This window comes from Acomys minous (assembly GCF_964271855.1).
Source record: "Acomys minous genome assembly, chromosome: 5".
NCBI classification, from domain to species: domain Eukaryota; kingdom Metazoa; phylum Chordata; class Mammalia; order Rodentia; family Muridae; genus Acomys; species Acomys minous.
The window spans coordinates 28,399,855-28,424,633 of NC_140494.1; the positions used below are offsets into that span (position 1 = coordinate 28,399,855).

Consider the following 24,779-nt stretch of genomic DNA (forward strand, 5'->3'; position numbering starts at 1 on the left):
AGAAAATATTCAGATTTATTGGTATGAAGTTAGAGCTGTATAGAAAAAACTTTCTGTAAATCAGCCTTTTTTTCTGAAAATCTGGAAACATATTCACAAGCTTGAGGGATTTTTTTTAGAACAGTTTTATATTAGGAAAAGTTAGTTTTTCCACATTTCAGGATTTCCTTCGACTCTTGTCACTGACCACACTCCCAGAAGGATTATAAATCTTTCAGAATGAATACCAGAAGACGGGAGCCAAAATATCCAACATACGGAGCCACAAATGCTGGCCATTGCTGTTCTTCCAAACACCAGCTTTGTAAAGGATCCTGGATGTTTGTCCAGACCCCGTGAACATCCAGCCGAGCAGAAGCCACACACCTTTGTCTCTTTTTCACAACTGAATCTGCCAAGAACATCATTAGCTGCTGATACTTATTTTCACATTTTTTTTCTGTCACACACTTGCATCTGTGGAGCTTTAAAAGCTGGAGAAAACATAGTAAAATATATTTTACTAGCTTCTGAAGGGTTTTCAGAAATGTATCCCGTGAACTTTTCCATTTCTGAAATGAATGCAATTCTTTTGCTGGTTTGACTTCCGGCCTGGCTCCTGCTCAGCCGTCTTCAGTCTCCATCTCCTGCAGCTTAAATTTCTCTCTTCACCCAGAAGGTGTTTGTCCACTGTCACAATCAGCTTACAATGTGCACAGCTAAAATGACTGCTGCTCTCTTGCACTTGTGTACCTTACTCACCTCTCTCTACTGTTCTCTTACATAATATTATGAACACTATACAGTTTTTTGTTTGTTTGTTTGTAGTATTGAGGACTGACGTGGCCCTTCTCATACTAAACATACACCCAAACCACAATTTCAGTCCATGTTTTGGTGGGAGAGATAAATGCTCCAGTAATGGTCATGGGAACTGCTAAGCAAGTCATACTTGGTTTTCATGTGCACTAAAGAAATTTTTAAAAAAGAATTGCTTTTATTCCTTTACAGTGAACAAGCTGTTGGCCTGAAGTAAAAGCTTAACAGAATTAATACCTGATCTAACATTTCTTTTTTGCAAGTGTACAGATGCTCACATGTGTGTAGGTGCACATATGTGTGCGTGCACATAGAGGCCAGAAGTTGACATTATTGTCTTCCTCGATCTCTCTTCATCTTACATGTATTGAATCGAGACCCCATACCTGATCTTGCTAGCCCACATACTTTGGCTCACCAGCTTGCTCCAGGATTCTCTTGACTCCACCTCCCATATGCTGAGAAGATATATACACAGGTCTCCAAACTTGTCCAGCATTTTACATGAACACAACTGATCCTATCTCCTGGCCTCATGCAAGCATAGCAAGGTGCTTTGCTTCTGCTGAGCCATTACCCAACTCAGCATTTCTTTTGGAAAGGCAGCATGAAATAAAGCTATTTTTTGTAAACAATAAAATCTTTGAAATAAGGAAATACTATACTATCTGCAGTAAAGTGTAATGTTCTCTCTTGCTGACTCCGAGGAAGAAATAAGCTTTCAGTGTGTTGAGATAACTATTTTCAAGCTAGCTCAAATCAATTTGTATTCTGTGATTGACACCCTCACTATTTTCCCAGCCTGGTGACAAACACTAGATGCCAGTAAACAAAACCAGACCTGCTCCTGGCCCTCCTAGAATGTAAGGGGTTACAGAAGAGAAAGAGTTTTTTTTTTAAAGCCCACCTGAATGAAAAAAATAAACTCTATTATAAAAGTTTGCAAGTAAAATTTAAAAAACCCACACATTGAAATTAATCAAACTCAACGTCTACAAATCTCAGAGAACTGCTTTACATTTAGAACGAGTGAGCTGCTGTCTGGAAAGAAGCACAAAGCAGGAGCATGCGCAGCATGGATGAACCCGTGCCCCCCTGACACAGAGGAAGGATGTCTAAACAGAAACCTGTGTGGAGCATAGGAGCTTTCCCTGGTAGCAGAGGAGGGGACGTGGTATATGCACGGAAGCCCCGTGTGACATGGCGCGAGGCCTGGTTAAGGTCTCCTTGAGTCAATGTGGAGTCACCCTGAGTGGTCGTATGGGACGTGGTGAGCCAAGAACCCAAGTGGGCAAGTGCAGCTCCTGTCCAGGGGCTGCCCTGGAGGTTGTAATCTTTAATAAGTTGAGACAGGGTCTCCCTCAGTAGCCCAGGCTGGCCTTCAACTCACTCTACAGACAAGAATGGCCTTCAACTCCTACTCCTCGGGCCTCTACTTTGCTTAACAGAGGGCCTGTGGCGTGTGCCACCACACCAGGATGGATCGGCCAGGATGAGCCAATGACATGTCTGAAAGATCACCCCAGCTGGAAGAGCTAAGCGCGTACGTGCAGAAACATCTGGCTTACCAAAAAGTTCCAGGGAAGAGAGGGAGTCTGGAGTGGCTGAAGTGACTCAGCATGTGCCACAAGGGGACTTTAGAATTGAATTTGCTGAGTTTTCCTCTGTCCGGGAAAGGGTACTATAAGATGAAACCCCAGAGGGCAATGTACAGGCAGGGTCCTCGTTGGCATGTATTGTCAGGGACCGCCTCGGCCCAGTGGGACAGCGAGGAAGACACAATCCCACCAGACGCTTCTTTTGTCGCGCCCCCCACCTCCTGTGATTAAGAAGTAGAGGGTTACCTGTTAAAGAAGCCACATTGCCACCACAGCACACGCAGCTGGCCCTGGATATTCTCGGCATTTTCCCTCCAAAAATACCACTCAGAAAAAAAAAATACCCAACTCCTTTCAGCGTCTGCTCGTTAACGATGACAGAGGGCCCAGAGCCCGGCAGAGCCCTGAGACGTCTCCCAGGATCAGAAATAGCAAAAGGTATTCAAGTGACTGGCGTATGACCAAGTGAGTCAAAGCAGTAAAAGTCCATTGCTTGGCCTTCTGTTTATTTGCAAATCTATTTTATACTGATGCGTCAGCACTCGTAAACTTAAGACTTGACAGAACCCCAAGGAAAAAGAGAAAATAATGTTTTTTTTTTTTAAGGAAAAAGAAAAGTGTGTGTGTGTGTGTGTCTTTAATGAAAATTAGACTCAAGGCTATCATTGCAGAAGCTTGCTAATTTTTTTTTTTTTTACTTAAAATGGGTAAGCAGCGATGCTAGGATTCTACACGCATTCCTTTAAAATAGCCAGGGACCGTTTGTGGAAATTAACAATTTACTGGAACATGTTAGTGACTACAATGTGGAAAAATTGTAGCAAATGTAATTGCCTTCCTAAAAAGTTACAAGACAAGGAGCTCAATAATGACAATATTTAATAGAATAGTTCAGTAAAGTAGCTATAGACAAGGATAAAACGAATGAGCTGGCACCCATATCCCCAGAATGATAAACCAAAATAGGTAATGTGAAAAAAAAATCCCCATGTTGGTATTAATAACAGTAGAACTATCTATGAATAAATCTCACAAGAAAGGTTTATACATAGGTATAGAGGAAAGCTCTGTAATTTAGTGAAGAATGAAAACGACAATAAATTAGAGGGTCACACCAAGCTTAAATGAGGTGACTTGATGTTATTAAAAATTCAATTCACTCAGCCAGGCACGGTGGTGCACACCTTTAACCCCAGCACTTGGGAGGCAGAGGCAGGTGGACTGTTGTGAGTTCAAGGCCATCCTTGTCTACAAAAGTGAGTCCAGGACAGCCAAGGCTACACAGAAAGACCCTGTCTCAAAAAATCAAAAAAAAAAAAAAAAAGAAAAAAAAGAAAAAAATTAATTCACTCAATAGTAACTTACAAATTCATGTGAATCAACTGGAATTTCAAACATTTTTCCCTTTAAACATGATTCTTAACTCATTATAAAGGTGACCCTGATGCCAGTCGTGGTAGCGTATGCCAGGAATCCCTGAGCTCCGGAGGCTGAGACAGGAAGATAATGAGTGTGAAGCCAGAGTGGAAGATGAGGCAGGGGAATGATGGGGTTGGGGCAATCTGACCTATACAGCGTGATCCTATGGCAAAACAACAACAAAAATAGCAGAAATAGAAATATACAAAAATTGGCTCTTAAATACTGAAGACAAGCAAATGCTAAAATACATCAAAGCCATACAGTATGGAACCAGCCCAGCCACTAAATAAAGCAGGAAACTCCCCTGAGCGTGACATGTCTCTAGTGATGGCACAGGCCACTGGAGGGCAGAGCAGATGAGCCAATAGTCTGTGTTGACAACTAACAGAGGCAAAAAGTAGTTAGATACTTGCCTATAATACATATCTGCGAAACCCAAATACATTAGATCTGGGCTTATTTTAAAAGCTAAAAAAAAAAAAAAAAAAAACCAAACAAAAAAAAAAACCTTAAGTTTCTTGTAGCTGGACGGACACATGTTTCTCCAGGTCTGAGATCCTGTCTGGTATGGTTTTACTGATGGTATGCTCTATGCCTTCATGACGGGACTCTATGCAGAGGCCAGGGCTGACTACAGGGAATCAGTGTGTTCCGCACACAGAAGGGCAGGTGCACATGTGAACCCACAGCAGTTGTGACAATGTGCACAAGAGCCGTGCAAGCTCAAGTCACACGAAATACCAGCCTGGAGATGGGAGGTGGCAAGAAGTGCCACTCCTAGCAAGGAGCTATTGGCAACTGCTAGGAGAAGGGTTCCATTTCCTTTAAGAGTCAGCTCATCATAGGTTGACTATGCTCCAAGCAAAACCGCACATTAAGAAGAATATATGGGGAGGACAAACTGTACTTGATGGGCCTAAAACATGAAAAAAGACAGGAAGTTGAGCAGGTAAAGAAGAAGGGGCTGGATCTGGGGGGGAGTTAGTGGAGGAGTGAATGTGATCAAACACACTTACAAAAGTCTCAAAGAGCTTATAAAACTGAGAAAAATACTAACAACAGAATAAAATAAAATTTGAACACACACACACACACACACACACACACACACACACACACATAGATGTCTACCAGAAGTAAAACTATTTCTGCCCTCCTTAGCTAGCTTTATTAAAGCCTTATAAGGAAACAAATTGTAGATAGGAAGTCTTGTGATACATTGACGGAAGATGTCCGTAGTCAGTAGAGTAGCCAAAGGGTTCATTTGTGTCATCAAGAATAAAACGCCGCATAAAACAAAGGGTGAAGATATGATACAATGTCATATGACAAATGACAACAATTGACAGCCTTCTTAGGGGTCAGCAATATGCCAGCCCAAAGAAAACACACTGGCTAGAATGAAAAACCCTGAAAACTAATGAGACCTTGTAGCCGTCAATTTTAACCCCCGATGAAGGACCTCATTGTCCTGGAGATATTTTTAAAGACTCAGTATCTAGACCCCATCTCAGACCAATTCAACCAAACCCACGTGAATGGCCACCAAGGTCTCAGGGTTTGCTGCTTGTTTGCTTTCATTTTAACACCCTTGAACGATTCAACTCAATATCGAGAGTTGAAAACACTGTTATTGTAGAATGCTGACATGTGCTTATTGCATAGACATAACAAATTTTCTTTTCTGTACACTAACTAAAACTTCCATCATTAGTCCCCTTTAAAAGAAAAAAAAGTAAGCCTTCTCAAACTTCAGGATGAGCATATTCTCCCGTTTAGAAAGTAACCTTATTGACTCTGGGGAGGTGGCTCAGTCAGTACAGTGCCTTTTGCCCAAGCACAAGGGCCTGAGCCTGGGAGTTTGGAACCCCAGCACTGGGACCATGGAGAGACAATTGGAACCTTGGAGCTCATAATGTGGGAAGACAAACAGTTGTTGACTTCTTGCCTGACACACCTGTACACCTGCACACATACATGTGTACACACACCAATACAAACATATCCGTGTAACACACTCCCAAAACTAATGCTGCTCTGGAAAAAGTTGATATGCAAACATTTGTACATATTTAATATATACATTTGATGATTCATGTGGGAGCCAGAGGTGGATTCTAGGGGTCCAATCTTAGGTCCTCAAACCTGTAAGGCAAGTACTTTACCCACTGACCCATCTCCCCAGCCCAAACCTGTTCAATGTCTTAAATGTATGCATATTGTACAGATTCCTATTACTTCTTTTTAAGATAGAGTACCTCAGGGTCTTTTCGGCTACTGTCATAAGCCACCTTAACAAAAGCAATTTCATGGATAAGAAGTTTAAGATCACAGTCAAAGGGTACAGACCAACCAGGTGGCAGCTTGAAGTGGCTGGTCACATCACACCTACAGTCAGGAGACAGAAAGGAATTCATGCCCTCAGCTCACTCTCCTTTTATGGATCCAAGCCCCAGCCTAGAGAATAGAGCCACCAACAGGGAACGGTCTCTCTTTAGTTTACCTAATCAGGGATGCCCAAGGCTTGTGCCCCCTGGTGACTCCAAATCTCATTAAGTAGACAACTGAGCTTAACTACCACACAAGGTCTAGCTCTATAGTGCAGGCTACCCCTTAAACTTGCTATAGAACTCAGACACACATTGGGCTCAATCTCCTGCCTCTGCCTCCTAAGTGTTGGGATTATAGGTGTGCAACATTATACAGGGCTAAAATTTATTCACCTCTTATTTAAGTAAAAAAAATCGCATGCACTAAACAACTCCACATTAGAATTCTCAAGAATTTGTATTCCCACACTACCTTTTTAAGAATCCATCCCACAGAAGTAGTGCATGTATCTAAGGAATGCACCCAGATATTTGCAGTATAACTAGAGTAAAATTTATACATTAGCACTAAGGGAACTGCTAAACAAATAAATGCTTACCTATAAGGAAATACTACATAGTAATTAGAAGGGCCAAACCAAAGCACAATATTAAATATAAAAAGAAAGATGAAAGCTGAGCATGATGGTTTGCTCCTACAGTGTCAGCGCCCAGCAGACAGAGGTGGTAGCATTGCCATTAGTGCACAGACAGCCCAAGCTAACTATTGAGGTTCAGGCTAGCCTGGTCTAGCAAGTAAGATCTTGTCTCAAAAAGCAAACAAAAAAGTGTGACTTTATTTGTGCAAATTATGAAATATCTGTAAGGAAGCCTTTATTTACCCAGCTTGAATCTTCATAGTGAGCATGCACTAGTTTAACTATTTCTATAATTCCTAAGAGCTTAAACAAAATAGGGGATATATATATATATATATATATATATATATATATATATATATATATATATATATATATTGTATGCTGCTGTTCAGCACACTGCAGAAACATTGGCAGGCCACAGCAGACAGGCACACCCACCCAGGGAGCAAGGCTGGCTGGGAAAGGAGCCTTGCCAGCATAAATCTCAAAGGCTAGTGGACCAGGAAAGGACTTGAGGTTCCTATTTTCCTGCAAATACACAGCGTCTACTAATGGTTATGGCAGAGCTGTCTATATGCAGATGTAAAGTGCATGAGCTAGGCCAAGTTGGGTGCCCCTCACTCCTGTTTAGTTTTTTACTATAAAAGTGTCTGTAACATGAAGTCATATTTTTAAAAACAACAAGCAAAGTAGTCCTTCACATTACACAAACTGGGAACCAGCCAGAGGAAATTTTCTGCAATTGAACAGATTTTGGAGAAAAGCACAGTTTTAGGAATAAATATGGTGCAAGAGCCTACATCAGGGAGTGGATTCCCTCGAAAATCCGTTACATGTTCAGGTTGTTACATTAACTGCCTTAAATATCAAATTGTTACAGTACAAACATCTTATGAAAAACTCAATAGCTAGCTCACACTACCTGCTCATAAACAGATGCATAAAGAATGAATGAATTAGTAAATGAGTTAAAGCTTGTGGACTTTTCCTGAGATGTTCTTTCCTACTTGGAGAGAGAGGGTGTTGTGGGATGTCACCCAGAGCCTTGAGCATCCTAGGCACATGTCTAGCACGTTGTAGGAATTTTTATTCTCTCTCTCTCTCTCTCTCTCTCTCTCTCTCTCTCTCTCTCTCTCTCTCTCTCTCTCTCTCTCTCACTCTCCCCCTCTCCCTCTCCTTCTCCCTCTCCCTCTCTCTCTGCTGATGTTTTGTTTTGATCTTTGCTTTTGACACGGGGCCTTGCCATGTTGCCCTCACTGGCAACATCCAGTTCCTAGGATGGAGTGAGTCACTGAAGCACAGGCATCCACCGCTGTGCCCAGCGGGAGAGCGTGGGCATTGTCACTTTTTAGTAGCCAGGCTGCCATGGTGATGCGATGCTGACTACCAGTGGGGGCTGTGGCTGTGAGTCCACAGCACTGCATCACAGAGCTCACCTGTTCCTCTGCTTCACCCACCCCTTATATGACAGACAGAACAAGAAGGATAAAACCTTGGAAGCTAAACACAGCGCAGATTCACAACAGGAAGGTTCGCTCTACTCCCTTCATCACCTTTTGTAATTAAAAACAAACAAACAAAAAACCAATCCAAACCAAGCAAACAAACAAACAAAAAACCCCTCTGAGTTCTGGTAACATCATTTTGAAGTCAAGGCCCCACAGGGTGGAAGGATAGAATTGAGTCCGGCATGTTGTCCCTCCGACCTCCAAACCTACATTGTGCTGCTTACAAATAAGTAAGTGAAACATTGCAATGGGGAAAATAATTTTTGAACAATCTGAGCTTATAGATAACACACATTTCATGTAGGTCTAAAAGGCATGTTTATGGATACATAAATGTGTACTACTGTAAAAATTATATAGATAATAGGATTTAAGTATGATTTCTAATAGGTAATATCAGGGGAGGAGATATGTGCATGTCAGAGGTTGACATCGGAATGCCTTAATTACCCTTCCCTATATTTTTTTAATCAGAGTCTCTCTCTCTCTGAACACAAGGCTTGCTCTTTGGGCTACAGTGGCTGCCAGTGAGCCTCCAGTCCTGAGCTTGCAGCATTACGCCACTATATAGGGATCCAAGCTCAGGTGCTCAGGCTTGCACAGCAAACACAGTCAGCTGAGCCATCTTCCCAGATGCTCCAACGGGTCATGTTTAACGGCTTTCTACTCATGTTGTCTCTGAGCACTGATGTTTTTAAAGGTAGCCCACATGGGTGAGATAACACGCACAATCTTAAAGTTATTACTCTGGACAGCGACACTTCTTCAACAGCTATAGTTTGCTGGGTACGTGAACAGTGACCACTGCCTTCCATTCTCGAGTGGCCCTTTTTAAGTGGCCCATCACTTTTCTCGCTCTCTGAAGAACCTAGCCAAAGAGCGCACCAATGCTGCCTTCCAAAAACGAATACCAAGAAGTCCCTTTATAAGAGGCTCCCGTTCAACCTCTCACTCAAATGCAGCAATGCAAATGAGAGAGAAGATGGTGAAGCAATGTCTACAAGCCTCCTGGGTCCTGAGTTTCTTGACAGTGGGACAGAATCACCAGGCAACAGGCAATAAAGATAGAAGCTGGATGTGGTCCCAGCCCGCAGCCGCCTTCTGTGTGGCCTGAGGCAAAAGGATTTCTCAGCTTTTCCACCAATGAAACAAGGATCAAACCTCCTGCCACTCCAAACCTAAGACACAAGTAATGGGAATGGAATTTAATTAAGTGTAATTGATTGCAAAGTACATCAAATTCCTGTGATGAAAAAAAAACCATTTAATTCCCAATTACCACTCAGAACTTGTTAACTAGTTAGGAGCTCTCTCTCTCTCCTCTCCTCTCTCTCTCTCTCTCTCTCTCTCTCTCTCTCTCTCTCTCTCTCTCTCTCTGTGTGTGTGTATGTGTGTGTGTGTGTGTGTGTGTGTGTGTGTGTGTGTGTGTGTGTGTGTGTGTGTGTTAGGAACAGAGCCCCAATAATGTATTGTCAACAAAGTTTTCAAGCCAGAAACACATTTATTGCCAAGAAACTCACTTTATGGAGCCCTGGGTGTCTCCCTTAAAGCAATAGACTAGTGGCCTTTGTGATATGAATATATTTAAATGTTACTCTGAAGTCAGTTCTCTTCCTTATTAACCTAGAGAACTTCCAGGAACCTTTATTTTTCATGCTCTTAAATTCTGAACCTGTGGATACTGAACAGAAGAGTAACTGCCATGGTTTGTGGGTCTGTGAAATGAGATGCACACAGGTGTTTTATGAATTTGATGATGGAGAGTGGCTCTCCTGTGTATGATGCTGAAAAGTCTCTCTCCTCAATGCAATCCCTAGTCACTGGCCTGTTCCTTTCCACTCAGCACCATTTTTCCTCCACTTGCTACTGGACACATCTTTTTAACCTAATGCTTTTTATCATCAACCTGTCCACTCTCCTAGCAAAACTGTTCAGGGAAAGGGATAGACATCTGGAGAAATGGCCCTGGGAACCCACCTTGCATTCCTCTATTATTATATAAGTGTGCAAGGGTCGGTCCTGCTGAGCACAAGCCTTCAGTGACTCCCACATTGCTTCTTAACATCACTCACCGAGCCTAGAGCTGAGGTTCTCCCCAGGTGATAGCCCCAATAACACCAACAGGTGAGAAAAACATGATCCCAGATGCCCTAGCAACCCATGAAAACTACCAGAGGACACTGTACCATCACCCTCTTTACTGTCACCCACCATGCCCTTCACGTTACTCTGACTGCCTCCATTTCCTCTTCAATTTCGAGCCAAATTCTGGACATGATCCATACAGAAATGGAGTCTCACAATATTTTATCCTTGGGTGAAGTCTTTAGTTTAAGGTCACATAGACTAATGTGTTTCAAAGACAAACCTGTGTATCTCTACTTTCCTATGTCCCATCCAGCTCTACCAGAGACAATCCATCTGTATCAATTTACAAAAGCTTTTATGAATTCTAACCCCTCCTTCCCACAACAAACGGTTCTCTTATTTCAGGAGTTTTCCTATATATCAGGCTTAGAAGTGGATGAGACATCACCGTGACACCAGGGACTCAGAAGAAATGGAGAACATAGACATTAACAAACCATTGCCTCTTAATCATTGGAAAAATGTTTATCTTGCAAGATTATAAAGCACTGTTGGCCAGTGGAAGACGGGGTATCTGTATCAGGACAGCAGATGCAAAAATAAGAGGGTTATCTATAAGGAGAAAGGGAGCTAAAAGATGGAGAGGGAGAAGCAGTATCCCCTGAAGGGATTCTGACTGGGAGGCAAGATGAGCTGCTGGGGGTAAGGACAGAGGAGAGCTGACGAGGAGCCTCAGATTCCTTTGCACCATGTAGGCAGATGTTCAAGGACCAAGCTCATGATCCTTAGCAAGGAAGCCTGTAGATACAGAAGCGAGTTAAGTAGCACCTCTGCGTAGAAGAAGCAGTCAAGAAGCTAGCCAACCTGAGCCATCATGGCAGCAGAGTACAGAGTGTACTCATCGGGAGCTGCTGAAAGGAGTGTGGCACTTCCTTTAGAACTAGAGTACAGTCTACGGCCATTCCACCCGGAACATGCATGAAGTTGGGAGCTAGGCTGGGTTGGCCTGGGTGGTACTTGGGTGGGAGACTGTGCGCAGACTCATCAGCTAGCGGATGAAAGGGGTTGGAAGGTTGATGTGTAAAAAAAAAAAATGTAACATATTCCTTAAACTAAAAAAAAATAAGATTCTGTTCTAAAATACCAGGAGTCTGTGTGTGTGTGTGTGTGTGTGTGTGTGTGTGTGTGTGTGTGTGTACATGTGTGTAAACTTTAGCAAGTTGAAGGGAATGTAGGTTAAAGCCAAATAATTCAATATCACTCTCTTTTCTTATGTGCCAGGAACTGAGCTCACAGCGCTGGATAAATAATAAGCTACAGTTCATTGACCTGTTTCAATATTAATGAGCTCATCAATTTTTTTCAACATCACAGACATTCTATCCTTAGAAAATGGTAGGGAGAAATTCATGTTAAGATTGCCATTTCTCTGCTAGTTTAAGCCTACATTGGAGCCATAATTTTATAAATTAAAATGTCAGGTGTATTTATTTTGAGATTACCTAGGGACATCCAATTTTGCATTTCAGAGACTTTTTAATATCCTTTTGTGTCTCTGAATAAAACAGTTACCTGTGTCAAAAACCTTGAAATCATTTGTAGATCCACTTTCCCTTTTATTGGCTATGTTAAGAGTATTTACCTGTGGGAGCTATAAGAATTCCAAGCAATTTAGTGTCTGGCCAAAAGTATCACATTTGCACATGATTTCCTGATGAATAACTTGTGTGAGGCTAAGTAGCACTTCATCAATAAATGTTTTCCTTAGCTGCTCTGGGACAGAAACAGCACATCCCCATTTGGCCCAAATGCTATGTGGATTTATCCTAAGTAGCCGAATGACTCAAGGTAGCGTTCTACACCCAGGCTGTTAGGACATTCTTTGCTAGTTCCCAGCAGGATGCCATGTGCCTCCATGCCCAGTGCCTTCCCATTTGACCCTAAGGGCCAAAATTCTCCCAGCTCTCAGCACCAGAATCACTGGTAACTTGCTTCTTTTTATTTAACAACGGTAAGTCTTATCCTTCAATATATTAACTCACTGTGTTTTCCTCTTTTGATTATTTTCCTGGAACATTTAAAGCAAAATTTGAGGGCCACCTGGGCCAGTGTGGAAAGTGTCACCCCACGCAACTTCTGTGGTCCTAATCATACTAGTTACCACTGTCAGCAGTTGCTGAGGAGTCCGTGCTAAGCACTTCAGGTGTGTTATGTTGCGTTTTGTATCCATCTTGGGCCTAACACTTGGACACTTTCATCCTTCTTTACCAATGAGGAAAGTGAAGTTGATGAAAGTGTGTCACCCTACACAAAACTGCTGAGCTGGTGTGTAGAGTCCCACTGAGATCTTTCCACCATCAAAAACCAGGCTTCTGCCTACCTCGTTGTTCTGCCTCTTTGCTGTTCTCACGGTTCTGCCCCCTTTGACTCAAGGGGAAAAAAAGACAGTGGACCCTGAGAAAACATCAAGGTTCTCCGACTCTTCTTCCAAAAGGCGATGTTTGAACATGAACGGCATTCTATACTCAGGACGGCACTTTAGTCTCATGGGCTACAACCTTGACTGATGCCAGCTTTCTCCTGGCTGATACAGTAAGAGTTAGAAAAGGCAACAGACATGGTGGCTAGAGCCTGTGATCCCAGAACTCAGAAGGTACAGGCAGGGTGGTCACAAGTACAAGGCCAGTCTAGGATACTTACTGAGACCCTGTTCTCCCCAGAAAAATGAAGAGGGCTTGGGCAGATCTGTAGCTAGGTCAAGGAGCAGGCACAATCCTGGCAAGATGTCCTGTGCTGTGTGTGCCACACATCCACCTGTACTCCACTAGCACTTTCAAATGTCCCCCCTCAAAAACCAGGTATTCCATATTCCCCTAATAATTTATTCCTACTTTCTTAAGTAGTAAGAGCCATAATAACAGAGGAATGCCGCTGGCTGGCTTGCCTCCAGGGTCATTTTCTGCTCCCCTTCCTATACAGTCCAGGCTCACCTGCCCTGGGATGGCACAAGGCACAGTAAGCTAGGCTCTCCTGCATCAATTAGCAATCAAGAAATTGAGCCCCCCCCCCCCAGACACTCAGGCCAATCTGATGGAAGCGAGTCCTCACTTGAGGTTCCCCCTTCCCAGGCATGTCAAAGAAACAACCAAGATTAGCCATTACATATGCCCTACAGTAGGATGGGTGGACTGTATTTCTCTTTTCAGTTATCCAAGAACCTCCATTTTGTTTTTTTGGCCATAGCTGTATTAGTCCACCAATGGTGTGCAAGGGTCTCCTTTTCTCCATGCCCTTGCCAGTGTGCATTATCTTTTATCTGTGACAACAGTCTCTCAGGTAGGTAGGAGGGCGTATCTTATGGCTTTGTTTTTCATCTCCCTGATACTTAGTAATGATGACCATTTTTTGACGTGTCTCCACCACTGAATAATAGGCTTGCTCTGAAGAAATGCCTGTTAGATCATGTGTCTGATAAATGGATTGTTTTCTTGCAACTGAACTGAATTCTTTATATATTTTGTGTGTTAGTTCCTCATCAGACACACGGTTGGTAAACATCTTTTCCACACTATGGAATGTCGCTTCACTCTCGTGTCACCTTTGCTCCTCGGTTTAACTCGGGTCCATTTGTTTTTCTTTTCATGCTTCCATTCTTGAAGCCACGTTAAAGAAGTTCTGCTCAGACTATTAACCAAGAGAACAGCTCTCCTTCTCTCTAGTAGCTTTGTAATTTCAGGTGATCCACTCTCAGTTACTTTTGTATATGGTGAATAGAGTCAACTCTCACCTTCTCTTTGCATATGGTCTTGTTCATGTGAACTTGGATATACACATCTGTGCATGTCCGTATGAACATGTTTGTAGAGACTAGAGGTTAATACAGGGATTTTTGTTGTTGTTCGAGAATTTCACATCTGCCTAGAATGTGTTTTGATCAGCTTCCCCATTCCTTCATCTCCAACTCATCATTATCCTCCTCTCAATTCCTTCTCAGATTCCCCGTACCCTTTAAAAATAACAACGAAAACCAAACAACAGAACTCTGAGCCCACTATGTGCATGGAGGCAGGACCACACACTAGAACACAGGTGGCCTTTTAGGAAGCACATCCCTGTAAAAGATTGACTCTCCCCAGAAGCCATAAATTTCCGGTTTGCGGGGGTCGGTCTTCATGAGACCCTTCCACATCCATGAAGAGATTTTTTTTCCTGGCTTGATCTTATTCAGGAAGCCACAGAGGCTGTGAGCTCATGTGTTCAACAGTCCTGTCATGTCTGACAAATATTATTTCACTGCTATAATCCACTACTTCTGGCTCTTACGATCTTTACACCCAATCTTTGCTGATCGCACTTGAGCCTTGTGGGGAGAAAGTGTGATACAGGTTTCCAATTTAGAGATGAGCGCGCTACAATAACTTATTCTGCGCATGCCGAACTGCTGTGGGTCTTTGTTTCATTTAACCAGCATTTGCTTCAAAACAAACCTTTTCTGACACGAACTCTGGTGCCCCCTATTTGATCACTTCCCCTTGGTGGGGAGGCCCAGTAGGCACTCAGAGGAAGAAGAAGCAAGCTGTCCAGATGAGACCTGATAGGCTGCGATCATATGGTGGGGGAGGAGGACCCTTTCTTTCAGAGGTCTAGGGGAGGGGAATATGGTGAAAGAGGGAGGTAGGGGAGGAAACAGGAAGGTACAAGTGAGGGGATAACAACTGGGATGCAATATGAATAAATTATTTAAAAAATTTAAAAAAATAAATTAAAATAAAAAGAAATTATACTAGTTAAGGCAAATGTCAGTGGTAGGTTCTCCTCTAGGGTCTATGGCCTCTCCAGTCATTGGTAGTTGATTGGGCTTATAGTGCCTGGCATGAATCCCTTACTACTTATGAGGTCTTAAGCACAATTATACTGATATTTGTTAGCCCCAAGTAAAACGTGCCATTATTGCTCCACTGGAGTCACCTTGCCAGGCCAGTAGCTTTTTCAGTAAGTAAGACTGTTAATTGCTTTTCTCCCTTGGCCTACACCTTATGTTTTGAGACAGGCTCACTCGTTGGTTGGTTAACAAGCTCTGGGATTGGCTTGTCTGCACCACTGCCTCAGGTTACAGATGCACGTGACTACGTCAAGCTTGTTCATAGATTCCGAGGATCCAAAAGCATACTTGTGTAACCAGCCAATCAGCATTTATTTTTGCAAGAATGAGTCAGGTTAGCCACAGATTCAGAGCACAAAACAGACACACAAAAGCTAATTGGACTGTGGTTGCTATTGTTCCATTATGGACCTTTCCCTTTGTCAACGCATTCTGCTCTTATCTATTCAGTTAATTCCTCCTAACCAATAACATAATCATGATTCACATCAGAGGAGACTGAGAACCAGAATTCCCAAAGGAAAATGAAAATACATTTCATAATTTTTCTGGATATTTGGGATTCAAGAAAACATTTTATTTTGTTTTTGTTGTTGTTTTGTTTTGTTTTGTTCCTCTAAAAAATTCTGGCAGTTTTTAACCAAAGGAATGCCCCTTAGAGGAGGAGAGCTCATTTCTCTTGCAGAGTCTCACATCTTCATAAGGTCTTTGTAAAAATCGTGCATGAAAGCTGTTTTATATCCTGCCTCGAGGCTATGAGACAATGCCCTTTAAAGACAACACCCATGGCCAATCTGCCCAATGAAACGAAAAAGAAGAGAAAAAAAACCCATAAGGTAGTCAAAATGTTTCGTCCCATTTTTTCACCCATACTTTTGGGCATCAGCTTTAAACAAGGCTTCAATGTAATAGCAAGGAATGTTAATTTGGGTTGTGACAAACCCATTTTCCTTGCCCCATTCTCCATTCAAAAATGCATATACCCTTTATGGGCTGGCTGGTCATCATGTATGGTGTTTTCATGTCATCTGAGTAGAGACTGAAATGGAAATGATCAATGCATATCTTAAGCACCTATAATGCATGAGATGCTATGTATGATATGTGTTTCAAATGTGATTGTGTAGTACAGGCATCTTATCCATGCATTGGACAAGTTGAGGCTTTTGTTGTTGTTGTTGTTGTTGTGTCATTGTCGTTGTTGTTTGTTGTTTCGGCTTTTCAAGACAGGGTGTCTCTGTATAGACTTGGCTATCTTGGACTCACTTTGTAGACCAGGCAGGTCTCGAACTCACAGAGATCTGCCTGCCTCTGCCTCCCTGAGTGCTGGGATTACAGACATGTACCACAATGCCTGGCTCAAGCTGAGGCTTTTTAAGGCTCAAACCACAACCCTGAAATAGCCCCTCTGCTAGTCAGATTGGCTACAGGTTGGAAGTTAAGCTACATCAAACTCTTTCTACCACACTAAATGAAAATCAGAAAGCACAGATTAAGTCAATACCTGCTGTTGACCACATCAATGCCTACCCCGTTCCCTACACACACACACACACACACACACACACACACACACACACACACTCACCAGACCAGTCAGGTCATGCTTCAAGAGGTCTATGTTTGATTCCTCAGAATATTAAGACCTTCTTCTGTGTATACAGAACTGACAACCACAGTGCACACTGCTCTTAAGAGGTATGCCATAAACTTAGAACGTGAATACATATGTTTAGAAAAGAATTTCATTTAATATTGTAAATGTAGTATGGAAGGTTTTCTTACCTTTAAATACTTCACCAGCTTCTGAATCTGCCAGTACTCTGATGGCAGGTCGGCGTTGGCTTCCTGGCGGTGGTCTGGCGGCTCCTCATCCTCCTCACTCTCTGAGGAGCTCTCACTGACAGTCTCCTCAACCTTCTCGCCGCCCTTACTAAGAACAGTAACAAGTCCACAGTGAGCTACAGTGTGAGCTACAGTGTGAGCAGGGCTGCAACAATCATATAGCCACTGGCATATAAGCAGCAGATGACAGCAATGTTGTGGGATCCTCAGAAGGAAGGCAAGCACACATACGCACACACAGAGACACAGGTATACACACAGACACACACAGACACACACACAGACATACACACACAGAGAGACACAGGTACACACAGAGACACACACAGACACACATGCACAGCAGACACACATGCACAGACATACACACACACACACAGATACACAGACACATACAGAGACACACAGATATACATGCACACACATGTACACACATACACACCCATACACAGGTACACACACATGCACACACAGACACACATGTACACACAGACACACACATACACACACAGACACAAGTACACACACACACACACACACACACACACACACACACACACACACACACACCAACCAACTAAAACAAAACACCACCTGGAGCAGAGGCAATGCCAAGCTATAAAAAGAGATGCATCCAAAAAGACTACAGACAAATCAAAATGCTTCAGCAACCCACAGAAATGTAGGGAAAGTGTGAAAACAGTAGAGATAAACAGAAAATAGTGTTTGAGATGGCACTTAAGCCTTAAACACCAATTAGTAGCCTTGAAAGCAGAGGAACGGTTGGGTAGAGTTACAGATGTGATGGGGTAACATGACGGAGCTCCATGTGCTGTGAAGACCTGTGTTCTGATCATGGCATTCGTTACAGTATGGGGCAAATTTGCCCCACCAGACATGGGTAAGTGACACACAAGCTGAAGCATGCTCATATCCTGGTGGTGTCACCATGCTGTTGTCACTGGGAAAGCTGGGTGGAGGCTCCTGACAACACTGCCTTTAAAAGCTGTTAAACACACGGAACACATTTATTATAGTGAGCCAGAAAGTAAAGCTAGCATCAATGCTGTTCAGGGTCTGAAAGATTGTGTTTTAGCTCAACTGTGCAACTTTTTCTATGAGAATCTCTCCCCTTCTTCCTCCTGCCACCACCATGAAAGCCTCCAACATAAATGGCCAATCCCTCTGGTTAGTTAGTTAGTTTGTTTGTTTGTTAAGCTGAAAATCATGCCCAGTGTTCACAGCTATCCTTGTGTTAATCGTTTTCGTTGGATACTACATGTGTCACTATGTAATTGGAGGAACAACCCAGGCACATGTCCCCCTTTGTTGGGATGTGAGAGCTGAGATGAGCTGGGAGTGCATCCTCCTCTCAGCTCTCTGCCTTTTGCCTTGGATGTCTGTCTGTCTTTAAGAGTCAGTACATAGCAAGCCTCCCTGTGAGCCCCATACTGCATTAGAAGCATATCCTGGAATAGAGTATCTAAAGCAACCCATCACCCTCACTTTTACTGACATCACTAGTAACCATGGCTATGTTAGGTACCCTTGGGGCCTGGTATAGGGCTGAGGCCTGTAACCAGCGTGGCCATTGGCTGTTCTGTATGGGTGGCCTTGAGGATGAGGTTATACAAACTGAAACATACCGAAGTAACTGTGCACGGCCGGAGGAAGTAGATGCCGATGACTTTTCTAATTTTCCTTGTTTTTCCTCTTGGCTGTCCTTTACAGAGCTCTTGTGGCTAAATAAACATATAACAAATCTGAGCTTTAGTATGCTGTGCTAGCGAGCAGGACATAAAAGACAGAGGTACAGACGGATGACCCTGGCACTTTCTTGACACTGACTAGCACTTTCCAGCCTTGCCTCACACTCAGGGTGCCTGGTCCTTCTCCAGGCACAGCCATGTGTTTTATATAGTGACGAGGCGCTGAGTGCTATTTGGCTGTGCTGCACACTTGTAACACTAGCATTCTGGACACCAAGCTCAAGGCCAGCTGGGGCTCCAAACGCCATCTTCAAACAAAACAAAAGAGCAGCAGCCCTTTGCGCAGTACACTATGCAGGAGAACAGCTCTCCACACGCTGCCAGGGCTGAGTGAATTCATCACCCTACCCCTCCCCTCTGCATGCTCACCTGGCTTTCAGGAATGCCTAGGCTTAGTATGGCCTTAGCATATAGTCAGCTGTCACTAAATACTTATTACGGAAATTCAAATTTAAAGGGCAATATTTAAAAAAAAAAAAAAAAGACTGCCCCGTCAACAAGGACTCATATACATTTTCAGAGTCTTTCTGCATAGTTACAGAGGCCAAGTGTAACAAAGCCAGTGGAAATCAGCAAAGCGAGGGCTGCTTCTCCTCCTATGGAGCCTTCCTCCTGAAAACTCTCTCCATTTAATTCTAGAACAAGCCACACTCTTAATCCTGAGACTCCCATACAGGGAGGGGTCCTGCTATGACCAACAAGAGCTAGTTCTTAAACCAACCATGTCACACTGAATACAAGTGCAAGTGTGAAGGTAGCGGTGACTATAAGATGGCGTTTATAATCTACTGGCCAAGTCTTACAAAGTGCTGGCCCCAGTGGGGGATCATAAGGCACTTCAGAATACCCATAGAGGTTTGACACCAGCCAGCCAAACACATATCTCATGCCCAAAGGAGGCTGACAGAAAACTATCACAGGTCAGAAGTCAACATAGGATACAGCATGACACTCCATTTAATCAAAATAAAAAGAGAGAAAAAAAAAAACAAAGAAAAATACAGGGAAAAACTCTGAGATGTTGCTATAGTGAATCAATGGCATCTTTAAAAGGAGAAATCTGGTGAGAGGTGCTTCTGTCAAGCTCCAGGGACCCACCATCCCCCTTCCCCCAGCAGTGGAATTACAAGCATATACCACTGTGTCTGCTCTGTTTTGTTTTTTGCTTTGGAGTTCTGTGGATTGAAGTCAGGTTTTCATGCTTACAAGGCAGATACTTTACTGGCTGAGCCATCTTCTCAGCCTTTAAGTAGCGATAATATTTAGTCTTTACTCACTATATTTAGGTTTGGTATGTGTACGGGGTGATTTCATGTCAACTTCATATAAGCTAGAGTCAGAGAGGAGGGAGCCTCAATTGAAATAAAACAATGGCTCTATTAGATTGGGCTGTGTACCTGTGGGGCATTTTCTCAATTAGTGATTGATGAGGGAGGGCTCAGGCCAGAGTGGACCCTCCCCTGGCCTTCACTGCTTTTGATGATGAATCGTTATATGGAACTGTGAGCGAAATAAACCCTTTCCTCCCCAAGTTGCTTTTGGTCATGTTATTTCATTACAGCAATAGCAACCATAACTAAGACAATATCTTAGTATCCACTTCACATAAATCTGCATTTAATTCTAGAACAAGCCACACTCTTAATCCTGAGACTCCCAGACAGGGAGGGGTTGAGACCCCACCATTCTTATTGTATTCAAGTTCTATTTACACAACTATTGCCACAAAAAAAAATCCTGATGAACTCCATGTAACTGTAATCATAAAGTAATTCTCCCTACCGCCACATGTTTCATGTTATTTCTCCGTGCATTTTAGCATCATTTTTTTTTGGTCAAATAATTGCTTGTCCTTACTCACCCACTACACAAAAGTAACCTGTATTTTTTCTCTTACCATCATAGCGGTCCAAACACAAGCACTCTTCCTACTATATCTTTCCTTTGGGATATACAGAGAAGGAAAAGGAATCAAAAAAGAAAGACAGAGAACACACACTCTGTCATCTAACATGGCAACCAGTTCCAGGAAAAATTAGGGGAATACACAGTGATTAAAGATGCATCAGAAAACACACGCAAACAACCACATACTCTTTGTAATCAACAGTTGCTCTCCAGTTTAAGCTCGGCTCCAATCTCTTGGTCATGTGACTTTTCCCAAAGTTAATCTGGTTCTTTTCCATTTTACTCTTCTCTGAATCAGCTACTGGTGAGTCTTCCATCTTGGGTTGTTCACAAATCTGAGTATCCTTCTGTTGCTCCTCAGTAATTTGAATATCCTTCATTAAAAAAAAAAAGGAGTAATGGTTGCAGTGACATCACCTCTGAACTACTCAGTCCATCTTTAATAAATGCTTCATCATCACTGGCTAATTAGTACCATCTGAAGATAGGGCTGCAGAAGGCCAATTAAGTCTCATATGCATTGACCTGCTGTGTCTTGACAAGTCAATTTGAATAAGGGCACCTTCAAGATCAAGACCTTTGTTAGAGTCAGGCATGTTGCAATGTGAAGTTTCTGAAATCAGCTTTATGGCAGCAGATATAGGCCTACCTGTTCCTCACTGAACCTTATTGAAAACCAACAAAACAAACCCCTCCCCAAAATCAAAACTCCATCCCTGTATTGACTGGAAACTATACAAATCAAGCATAACAGAAGCATCTTGAAGGTAACCAGAAAGAAAAGACATGTTGTGGGCCTGTAGAGATTGCTCAGTGACTAAAATGGGCCTCGGTTACCTTTCATTGAAAAACGGAATTGAATTGACATCCCAGACATAAACTCACATACCTATGGAGACCTGATTTTTTATAAAGAAGTCAGAAATACATGTTGTAAAAAGAGAGAACATCTTCAACAAATGCTGTTGGTCAAACTGGAAGTCTACGTGTAGAAGAATGCAACTAGACATGTTTCTATCACCCTGCACAAAACTCAATTCCAGATAGATCAACGACCTCAACATAAAACCAGATAAAGTAAAGCTAATAGAAGAGAAAGTGGGGAAGAGCCTTGAATGCACTGACACAGGAAAAGACTTTCTGAACCATTAGCGCAGACACTAAAATAAACAACTGATAAACGAGATATCATTTAACCGAAATGAAACTGAAAAACTTCTGCATGGAAAAGGACACCATCATTTGGAAAAAAGCAGCAGACTACAAAATGGGAAACGATTTTTACCAACTCCACATCTGATAGAGGGCTAATATCCAAAATATATAAAGAACTTTTAAAAGCTGGATATCAAAAACCACAACCAAATTTTTAAAATGGGATACAAAGAATTCCAAAAAGAGGAAACTCAAATAGCTAAGAAGCTCTCAATGAAATGCTCAACATCCTTTGTCACTAGGCAAATGGAAATTAACTACCTTAAGATTTCATCTTACACCGTCAGAACAGCTACAATCAATGAAGCAATCAACAGTTTACGCTGGTAAAGTGTGGAATAGGGGCACACTCGATCTTGCTAGTGGGCTGCAAGTGTGTACAGCCACTTATGGAAACCAGTGTGGCAATTTTTCAGGAAGATGGGACTCAATCTACTTAAAGATCCAGCTATCCCGAAAGGACTCTCTGTCCTACAAAGACACTTACTCAACCACGTTCATTGTTGCAGTTTTCATAATAGTCAGAATTTCAAAACAACATAGATGTTCCTCTGTTGATAAATGGATAAAGAAAATGTGGTGCATTTACACAGTGGAATATTACTCAGCTCTTTTTTTTTAATGACATGAAATTTGCAAGCAAATAATGGAACTACAAGAAATCATCCTGAGTGAGATAACTCAGGCCCAGAAAGATAAATACGGTACTCATTCACTTATATTTGGGTATTATCTGTTAAATAAATGATAACCAAGCTACAATGCAGAGAGCCAGGGAGGTTAGGCACAGAGGAAGGGACTAGGGGGAACACATGGATCTCCCCAGGAGGGGGAATAGAACAGATTTTATGGGTGGACAGGTGTCGGGCAGGGAGGACAGGAGGGTCAGGTAGGAAAGGGGAAGGGAGATGAGTTTGATGGACGGAATAAAGGGGAGACAGCTAGAATTAAAGGGTACTTGAGGAACTGTATGGAAACCCAGTGCAGTGGAAATTTCCTATATGAAGACCACCCCAAGAGTCTCCAAATAGATATCTCTAATTTTCGTGCCTTCTCTTGAGGTCTTACTTTTCTGTTGGCTTGGCTTGTCCAAGTTCAACATGATGGGTTTTTTTTTTTAACATGATGGGTTTTGTGTTACCTCATTGTATTTTATTTTTGTCGTTCTGTTGGTTTTTTTTTTTTTAATAGAGAAAGACGATCATGGGAAAAAAGTGTGTCTCAGTTACTTTTCTATTGCTCTGAGCAGACAGCATGACAACAGCAACTTATAAAAAGAAAATATTTATTGGGGCTCGTGGTTCTAGAGGGTTATTGTCCGTGACTATCATGGTGGAGCACGTGGTGGTAGAGAGGAAGGCATGGCACTGGGGCAGTAACTGGGAGGTCACCCTAAGTATTCAAATATATGAGCCCATGGGGGCCGTTCTCATTCAAACACCACAGAGTGGTTACTGCTCGTAAAGGAACTGAATTCTGTCCCTGTACCCATATTGGGCAGCTCGCAGCCACCTGTAACTGAAGCTCCTGAACAAGTGCCCTCCTCCAACATCTGTGGGCACCATCACTCATCTGCGTGCCCACACAGATGCATAAATAATGTGTCAAGCAAGCATAGGGACCTGAGTTCACATCTCAGCACCCATGTGAAGCTGGTTAGGCGTGGTGCTACAAGCTGTAATCCTGGTACAATGGGGAAGAGGGCTTCCTCCATCAGCCCCTGGCCTCCTCATGCATGTGCACACATGCACACACACACACACACACACACACACACACACACACACACACACACACATTTATAAGGAAATATAAAAGTGCCGAGGCATCTTATGACAAATGAGGCAAAGCAAAAGAAAAGCCATTAGCATCTTAAAAGTACTGAAAAGAAAGAAACCTACTAAAGTTCTCCATTAAGTCACACTAAAAAAAATAAATAAATAAGAATGAAAATAAAATAAAAGACAGAAGCAAAGATCAGAATTTAGGATGGAGAGATAATTACGGTTAGAGCACTGAGTCTGAATTCCAGAATCTATGTGAAAGCTGGATGTATAGTTTGAGTATCTATAATCCCAATGCTCCTCTCAGGAAATGGGAGGTAGAAACAGGATAATCCCTAGAAGTCTGTGAGACAGCTAGCCCCGTGTAAACCCACAAAGAGACCCTGCCTCAAACAAGGAGGAAGAGAAGACTGACACTAAAGGGTGTCCTCTGATCCCCACACTTGAACCATAGCACACAAGTGAACACACACACACACACACACACACACACACACACACACACACCAGATGTATTTTACTTAAAAATACATTCATCAGTAAACTGTATTCTTAAATACATGGAGTGTTGACGTGGAAGTAGGTTTTGGATCCATGTATGTTGGTTGTGCAATTTTGTGCAATTGTTGCACAATTCTTCTGGCTTTATCATGTTTAAATTATTCATAATTGGGGCTGTGGAGACAACTCAATAAGAAAAGCACTTGCTGTGCAAACATGAGGACCAGAGTTCAAATCCCAGAGCCTACATGCAGCTGGGCATAGCAGTTTGAATCTATAATCCCAACTAGCCTACAGTGAGACTGGTTGTGGAGATGGAATGGGATGATGGCATACATCTGTCATACAGTTAATTAGAGGTTTAGGCAGAAGAATCGTGAGTTCAAAGCTGGCCCTATGTAGTAAGATATTATCTCATGAAACAAGCCAAACAAAAATCTCCAGTGTTGTCAGGTAGCAAAAAGGAATATAACACAAGCACAGGATGGCA

The 24,779-nt window shown here is 42.5% G+C and overlaps 1 protein-coding gene across 5 annotated transcripts in view; it reads right to left on the minus strand.

Moving 5' to 3' along the window:
- Window positions 1-24,779, minus strand: part of ODAD2 (outer dynein arm docking complex subunit 2) — a 149,863-nt gene that overhangs the window by 107,010 nt on the left and 18,074 nt on the right. For all 5 annotated transcript variants that reach the window (XM_084781068.1, XM_084781069.1, XM_084781066.1 and 2 more), the window contains 3 exons: window positions 20,976-21,163; window positions 18,759-18,854; window positions 17,053-17,200 (listed from right to left, as the gene is read on the minus strand). In XM_084781068.1, the coding sequence (XP_084637194.1) occupies window positions 17,053-17,200; window positions 18,759-18,854; window positions 20,976-21,163 (432 nt within the window). The remainder of the gene's footprint in view (window positions 1-17,052; window positions 17,201-18,758; window positions 18,855-20,975; window positions 21,164-24,779) is intronic.